A 9001-nucleotide genomic window follows, 5' to 3' on the forward strand; every position below is an offset into this window, starting at 1 on the left:
GGCTGTGCAATAGAAGGTACACCTGACACATGCCCAAGCTGTCTTTGCACAAGCCAACCTTGTGCCATTTAGTGCTGCAGCTGAGCTGATGTCCCCTGAGCTTGCAGGACATGTCCAGCTTCCACAGCCAGGCTGGTAAATCTGCTGCACCAGAGCCCAGCACACAGCTCAGCACAGGGGCAGAGTCTTCAGGCTTCTTACTCTTCATCTGGCTGCAAAGTTGTGAAAGCTAGGAGTTTTCACCACAGGAAAATTGGTTTGATGGTAAATGGTGAGGAGTTAGTGCTTCCTAGGGTGTGTATTTGGGGAAGGATTTTATGCATGTCTTTTATACAAAGGAAAAATAAAAATCACAGTTCAAGACAAGCAAGAAACTTTGCTGCATATTCACACGCAGCACTCTCAGGTTTACCTTTCTGTCCTCAAGCTCATGTACCTTAAGAGGTCACTAGAAGTGTTCTAAAAAAAAAAAAACCCCCCCCCACCAAAAAAAAAAAACCCACAACAAAAAACAAGCAACCAAAAACCTAAACCCAAAAAACCCCTGAAAACCAAAAATGCCACACACACACACACGCACAATTCAAACAGCAAATTCTGATAAATTGTACAAATTAAAAAAAAAAAAAAAAAGGAAAGAAAAAGATTCATGCACTCCAAGTCCTGGGTCTTCTGCAGGGAAGTGCTGCTGTCAGGGATGGAATATTCCGAACAGGCAGCGTATCCAGCTGTGCCAGCAAACTGTCCGAGCCAGCTCTTGAGGTTAAACCTTGCCAGCCTGCCAAATCCTCAAAGCAATGTGGGATCCAGATGCAGACTGTATTCATGGGCTTGATTTGTTCCTTTTGGAGAAAGCAAAAGGGGGGAAAAAAAACCAAACAAAACCTCTCATAAACGTGCCCTCCCAGGATGCATGACCCAATATAGGTCAGCATGGCTCTGAACCCTTTGGTGCCCTGACTCTCTGGTCCCATGGCTGGCAGCAGGACCTGGGCCCCCACACACGCCTGGGGGGTGATGATTTCCATCGTGCTGGATGGTGCATTTGCATTGTGCTGAACAACAGACCTTTTGAACACACTCACCAAAACCATCTGCCTGCAGCTGGGTTCCCCCAGCGCTCTGTAAGCTTTTATTCGCATTCCTCCTTCCCGCATTTGTTTGTTTAAGGGTTTCTTTAGGGATTAATCTCTCAGTCTGGTGAGTAAGATTGGAGCATCTACCTCGTCCTTCCCCAACCCCAGAGCACTCCTGAAGAGAAGGCTACTTTCTTGCATCCTTTTTGAGGCCTTAGGGAGGAGAGCAGTTGTGAGCACTGACCAGCTGAAAATTGCTGGCCGAGGCAGTGAGTCCTGCTCACACCCAGCATCTGTGGTTCTTGCCTTGGCATGCTGGTTGACATGCTGGGTCTTACCAATCCCACTTACCTCTGAAGCATGATCAGTTCTGACAGTGGGTGTCTGCAAACCCAGTGTTTTGGCCAGGAGGAAGAACTGCCAGCATTTTTAAATGGAAGACCTTGGTCAGTGTTTCACTTCCCCTCCTGGAGCCACGATTTCATGTGGAAGCACTGAGCAGGCCTGGAGAAAGCCCTGCTGTTCCACTTCACAGCAGCACAGCAGTGAACACAAAGGCCATCCAGCCAAGACCCATCAAAGGGTGGTGTCTGAGAGCTCTGGTCCCATTCATCTGCTGAAAGAAGTCAGTTTTTTAAGCAGTTCAGTGTCTAGACTGTGGTAGAGGCAGTTTGGAGGGAAGAGGGCCGTTCTTTCCACCTCCAACATGCAGAAAACTTTTCCAAAGCATTTCTTTTATGAGATGTTTGTGTCCAGCTGATAGCACTGCCAAGACTGAGACTATCCTCCATGACATTGTTTGTTCAAATAATTGGCCTTAAGCATTTTACAAGTTACTAAAAGTAGTAAAGAAAACAAGCACATAAGTGGCTTTGAAAACACGCCACACTCGTTGCTATTAAAGGCACTGCTGCCCACTCTCGAGGGGAGCACGGCGGCTCTCCTGGCCTTGCTGAAGGCAGCAGGACTTGGCCAGAGCTCTGCTCCTGAGTGCTGCACAGCCTTGAGCCATGGCCCCAGATAAGGATAAACCACCAGGCACCAGGGCTTGCCCACAATGGGCATAGAGCCTAAATCCTGCTGACACTGCTACGTCTGGAGCACAGCAGTTCTGCAATTGAGACCTGCTCAACCAGATCACAATGGGAACCCTCATTCTGCTTTCATAAAGAACAATTTTTCCTCACAGGTAATTTTTTCCTGCTCACTTCTACCAGACCAGTTGCTGTGATGAGCAGCAGAAGTCAAGATATTGATGCCCACAGCCTGTGGGAGCGAGTGCCTTCCTTTTTAACTTCAGCTTTCTTAGTATTAATATATGTTTAAATAACCTGGTATTCAAAGGATGTGGAACCATACTTCACACTTCTTTTTAGGGTGTCAAAGTGGTTTTTTTTTTAGAAAGAGCTAGGACTCTGTGGCCAGTTTTATAGAGCTGCAGAATACCCAGGAGGTCTCTTTCCAGAGATCCTTTAAAAATAAAAATCTTCCTTTGCTGTTTTGAACTACACTCACTGCAAGCATAATTCCGTACTTTTTAGGTGTTTTTGTCAGAAATTTCTCTTATGTACCAAAAAAGCTAGGATACACATAAAAGAGAGTTCAACAGCTAGATAAATCTTTGGGGAAGTCAGAATGCTCCTGACAATTAGGTATTCCAACTTATTTAATCCTTCTTTGAATCAACAAAACTATTAAGTAATTCTGCTCACCCCACCTTTGCCCACCAGAAAGTTTAAAGAAAACAAAACTTGCTCCTTTAGACCACCAGCAAGATTATCTCAAAGTAGGTGTTTGGACTGCTTGTATCAAACCTCAATCCTGTAAAGAGAATACAGCTCCTTAAAATCAACAGTATTAGGCAAGGCTCTTGACATCAGCTACAAACAATTTCTGAAGTGGGTGTGCTGGGCTATAAATCCCAAATGGCAGATAAATCAGTGACTGAAGACAAAACACAATCATGGTCATGCAATGGGTGGAATACATTTTAACAGATTTGCAGTGGCTCAGCCTTTCCTTTAGAGCCAGAAGGATGAGACACCTCAGCCAAAACACATGATGCACTCCAGAAAGCCCTCCTAGCAGATGGAGTCAGACAACCAAAACCCCCGTGTGCAGAGCACAAAGAGCTGGGCCTGGAAAAGACAGCCTAAAATCTGACTGTCCATAATGGAATGGACCATAGCAGGAAAGTATTTGTTAAAAAGGTAGCTAGAGAGAAAAATCATGTGATGGTTCTTCTCAAGGACCATGTCTTTACCTTGTCTCTGCAGCATCCAATGTGATAGCAGCATCAGCTACTGCTGACTGCGGCAATGATGCTGAGGAAGCCAAAGCTGGTCAGGTGATGCTGAGCACTTCTTGCAGAAGAGCACTGTGCACTGCAGCACACACAGGATACACCTGCAGTCACTATCTTGGATCAACACTCAGCCCCCAGCAAAGGTTCGGCTCTCCACAGTGTTGAGCGATGGCACACCCCTGCATTGCTTCCATCCCCAAGGCAGCTGCAACCAGAGGTGCCATCACTAAGTGTAGCCCAGGCAGCAGCCACAGCTGAAATACTGGCAAGGCAGCTGCCACCCACTGTGGATCATGGAATTGTTACAGGGACCAGCTGGAATTGCCAGACCCATTACAAGATGTAAAAATCTGGTTATTTTGATACTTATGGGCTTCCTTGGGCCTATAGGCTCTGAAGCAAGGAGACGTTCTGCAGCTGTGTGGTCCTGTTTCATCACTATGTTTTAGTCCAGTTAAGCAATGCCTGGCAATGATGAGCTCCAAGAGCTGCATGCTTTTGGTCTCTGAAAATTTCCAGTATGAAATCAAGGAGACTTAGAGAGAGCACTGGGCTTAAATAAGGGCTAGAACACTGCTAGAATTACAACCAGAAATAAAGCCTGGGAAGAATAAAAAGGGGACCAGAGCAAGCCATCCATCTCATTCAGCCTGAGCTACAAAAACTTTAGCTAGAGGTGAGACCATTCCTAGCAGACACAGAGCAGCTCACTCACCCTGCACAGAGACCAGCAGAACCTTCCTCCTTCACAGGGATGCACAGGCACCTTCATAGCTGCGCTGCAGCAGGAGTTAAAGAGAAGCCACGGAGATCCCAGCAGCAGGACACCCCTCCAAAGCTATGTCCTTGAAGGAGCAGTCCCTGCTGGGACAGGAATACAGAAAACAAAGATTCACCTATCTAAACCTTTGACATGGCCCCAAACATGAGTAGGTGGACGGGGTGAGCAGCACACTTTCCCACCTTCCTACAGGGTTTCCAGGACAAGCCCTTTGGCAAGATGCTGTCATCACTGCTCTCGGGATGAAAACCAGCTTTTGGTCCCTAGTAACACTGTGGCAAAGCCAGTGTAACTAAATAAATGATGTTTGCAGCTGGAAGATGGTTTGTATTACACAACACGACCATCCCAGCCAAGCTTCCAGGGAGAAGCAGTTCTCTGGGGAGTTGTTACTTGAAAAAGTGAAGAAGAAAACAGAACTAGCTGAAGCCAACACAGGGATTCAACAGCACAGGAAACCTCATCTGCTTCACCCAAGAAAATAATGAATCTGCAAGTTTGTCCAATTCACACTTACTGTTGGGCATATCATATATTTGGGTTTTTAGCCACTGTCTGGACAGAGCTGGCAGAGCAGTGGGGAGAAAGGAAACCCAAATCTGCAAAACATGAAAAAGAAAAAAAACTGAGACAGACCAAGAAATTAAGAGCAGGGAAATGCAGCTGAAGGAAGGGGGCTGAAAGAATGTGCTTCAAACACATCAAAAACATGAGAAATCCAGCAGAGAGAAGCAAAGTGGAAAACAAAAATTAAAAGAGTGAGAAAAACCAAGAGCAGCAACTATGTCACTGGTTGCTCTGCTGACACATCAGCTGCAAGGCCCAGGTCTAGTCCTCTTGGCATTGTAAGCAAAATAATCAGCCTGCAGATTGCTGAGCCCCGGCTGCCAGGTGCATCAATCAAATTTCCTTTGCACTCTGGATATAGGATAAAAACCAGGGAGGTGCCCAAGGACACAGGCTTTTAGGGATCCAAGCCCAGCTTCAGCTGCTCAGTGGCACCTTCAGACCCTCTGGAGACAGGCAGCAGCCTGGGAAGGGCAGCATGTCCTTGGGGTGCTCTGTGTTTCACCCATGGGGATCAGCTTTTACCCCACATAGGTGGCTCAGGGCTTATCCTGAGAAGAGGTTCCAATGGGACACAGAACTCCCCCACACATTCCCAGCTGGCAGGAAGCATGAGGCTTGCACAGCTCCCAACAGCCTCCTGTTTTACTGCAGAGGAGTCACAGCTCTGCTTTCCTTGGGGTCCAGATCATGGCCTGAGCCCAGGACATCTGCCAGCATGTGCAGCCACACCAGGGTGCAAGCCCCCATCTCGGATAGCAGAACCACTCTCAGCCACCTTTACTGAAGCCCTACCTGGAAAAAAGTGTAAAAATCCTGTGTCGTCATCCCCCACCCCCAACCATACGTTTTTTGATCAAATTGCCAAGCAGATCCCGAGAACAGTGATCAACCCAGGAGCAGGAGGCTCTCCCAGACAGATCCCAAGGGAAGTCTGTTACCTGCTGTTGTTTGTAGAGGGCAGGAGATGGGAAAAAAAACAGTGTCAGAGCATGATGCTTGGCTGAGAAGTCTTCCTGCCTCTAATGCTCTTCACAGCAGGATGGCACTTAATCGGCTTTTATCCGCCTAAAGACTTTATCCCCATTGGTCTGCAGCGGGAAGACCCAGCTAATTTATTTTCACTGTTCACTGTTGACCACATCCCAACCGACCCTGCAATGCTTGTGGTTCACCTATCCAACAGGTACATGCTCTTTTTCTTGCCTCTTTCTCTCCTATCCATCAGGTGTTAGACGTGGTGGCTGACTTGTGGCTGGTCATGTTCTTTCTTGTTATATTTATATTTACTTGTGCAGCAAAGGTTGGACTGAATCTGAATGTCTCTGATTCATGCCCAAGCATGTGCAAATGTGCACCTGAAGAGATTATCCATTGTAACAGAGCTGGACTGAGAGCCCTCCCTGGAGAAATAGCAGCATCCACCGTCTCTCTAAACCTCTCCAATAATTATTTGCGGATTCTCACCACCAACAGCTTCAGAAACTTGACTTTCCTCCACAGCCTCTGGCTAGACGGAAACAATCTGACTTTTCTATCCCCAGGGACCTTCCATGCTCTCAGCAAGCTGCGAGAGTTGCACCTCAACAGGAACTCACGCCTCATCTACCTGCATGCAAACACTTTCAGAGGACTATTAAACCTCATCAGCCTGGATTTGTCCCACTGCAACATCTTTGAAATCCACCCGCTTCTATTTTCACACCTGCCTTCTTTAGAAAGACTCAATTTAGCCTCCAATAACATACGGTATGTCCCACAAGCCTTTAGGAACCTCTCCAGCCTCACAAGGCTGTCCCTGGAGGGCAACCACATAGAAGCCATTGGCAGAGATTCCCTGAAGGACCTGGAAAGCCTGTACGAGCTGAATCTCAGGAAGAATCGGATACGGATCATTCAAAATGGTGCTTTTACAAAGCTTCTCAGATTGGGCATGTTAAATTTAGGACACAACTTCATTGCTGATTTGCCTAATCAGCTTTTCGACGGATTGATCCAGCTCAAGACCATGCACCTTGAAGCCAACAGAATCACTGCTGTCAACTGCACCTTCAGACTTGAGAAGCTTGTACCTGAACAACAACCAGATCTCCTCGATCTCAGATTCTGCTTTCTCGTATATAAACAAGCTGCATTTCCTTCACCTGAGCAAAAACAACCTCAGCTCCCTCCCCATCCGCTTGTTCGCTGAAATGCCAAAACTGAAGTACGTGTTTCTATCCCACAACCCCTGGAAATGCGACTGCAAGATGCTTTGGTTCTTGCGGTGGACTGCAACACACAGGGGAGTGATCGAAGGGCTGCACTGTGCCTTCCTGGGCCCTCACAACACAACAGTGCTCCATGTCCTTCATCCAGGGGACCTGATGGACTGCACGGTGCCACCTGAGTCGGCAAGCGAAGACAAGTGCAGGATGGCCAGTACCAGTGTGTCTCCCAGGCCTCCAGCTCTCCCCAGCAAGGTCATCCTACTGGCACTCATCTGCCACGTGTGGTATTTTGTGTGGGGTTGGGACACCTCTATGGCCACATTTTGACAATGTTTAAATTATAAAGTGGAGCTCACTTATTTGTTTTCTTGCTATTTGTTCGTGAACAATGGTTTTCATTACAGGTGGGTTTTATACAGAAATAGAGGGATTTTATTATATAGGAATAAATGCTGCCATTCATGGGCAAGGCTAAATTCTGAAGTGCTAATATCAAAATTCAACGTGAACGTTCATGTGCAGAGGAGAAGTTCACATTAACAAGTTCAGGTTTGCTGCTTGTGCTGGGTGACGTGGGGCTGGGAAGTGTGGCCCCACCACAGCTTCTGTCCCCCCTGTTTCCCAACTGACCACAGCCACATGTGACCTCTCAGGGAAGGACTGTCTTCCTGTGCTCAACCTGCGTGGGGGATATGATGAGTACTGCTGAAATAGGAATAAATTCCATGTGTTCCACCACATCTAGAGTCCCTAGAAAAAGCTCAGTCCATCAGCATCTCTGTGAACGTGCAGTAGCTTCCCACAGCTGACATATGAGATGCTTTGCTGTTAGATTATAAGACAGTTTTGGAGGAGTGGGCAAAAAAGTCACCAAGTAAAACATTTTATGGCTCAGCTGCTTCTCGCAGTACTGAGCCTCAGCTAACACAGCTCTGCATCCACTGCTGCAAAGAGCTCATTTGTCTCAGGGATGGTCTGTATGAGTTGTGTCTCCCTGCATTTTGTCAACAAGCTCTGACACAGCATCACACCAGTGCCATACCAGCTAGCTGCCTCCCTCCTCTGACTTTGCCATCAGCCGTGCGGGCTGGTGGCCACGCAGCCAGGTCTAAGGAACTTGTTCTTTACAGCTCTTTGGCTTTTTCTCCACAATGCTTTCAGTGATTACTTCTCACCTGACTTCTAAAAGCAAGAACACCTCGATAACTTTGCAGAGAGATGACCAAATTTTCAGCAATTATCGCTGTATAAACACTTGTCACAAAACATGCCCAATATTTACTGAGCACTCATGGAAGGAAGCAACAGAACGTGTGGCAGCCGCACCACATTTTACCCTGTCCTTAGAGGAATTATCTCAAGCTGATAAGAGGCAAGAGAGAAATAAACCTTTACTTAGCACTGAAAACACACAAATCAACACATTTTGACAAGGGAAACTTGTCGTGGAGTGCAGAGTTAGATCAACCTTTGCCGTTGCACCAGTGAAGGGACAAACTGGGGCTGCACAACAAAACCACACACACTGTGTCTTCCTGGTTATCAGATTTGAGATTAAATTTGTGCAAAGTATGCAATGGTCAATACATTTTTGCTTACATTTTGTTTGTGCTGTTTCACCATTTTGTTTGTGCACTCAGCACCGTCCTCACTTTCCTCAACTTCACATACTTTGAGAGGTAGTGGGAAAAAAATCTCCAGTTTGTTTCTTGTTTTTGGATTCTTCACAGCTATTGATCTACAATAGAAAAAGGCAGAAGTAAAAAAACAAGCAAGCAAAATCCACCTCCTCCCTCTTTTAAAGTCCCTATGAAGTTTGATTTTTTCTATCGAAAAATATAAATTGGTGAAAAGTTTAGATGAAGGAGAGCCTGGTGTCCTCTGGATGCTTGCAGAAATATTCCTTCCACTTTTACACCACCATGTCATTAAACACTGAACAGGAGTGCAACTAAATTCCTGCTTCCGTGCTATGAAGAAGCAGCGATAGAAAAACTTAACAAGTTGCATACAGCACACTTGGGAAGAACACGTGACTACCTTTTTTATCCATAAAATGTGA

The 9001-nt window shown here is 46.4% G+C and overlaps 1 protein-coding gene across 1 annotated transcript; it reads left to right on the forward strand.

The window, feature by feature from the left end:
- Positions 1-5990: 5990 nt before the first annotated feature.
- On the forward strand, positions 5991-7266 carry LOC114818615 (nyctalopin-like). The gene is given in 2 exon segments (XM_029085157.1): positions 5991-6784; positions 6786-7266. Coding segments are annotated over 2 exon segments (1275 nt in total).
- Positions 7267-9001: the final 1735 nt, after the last annotated feature.

This window comes from Antrostomus carolinensis, unplaced genomic scaffold (assembly GCF_000700745.2).
Source record: "Antrostomus carolinensis isolate BGI_N321 unplaced genomic scaffold, ASM70074v2 scaffold5185, whole genome shotgun sequence".
NCBI lineage: Eukaryota > Metazoa > Chordata > Aves > Caprimulgiformes > Caprimulgidae > Antrostomus > Antrostomus carolinensis.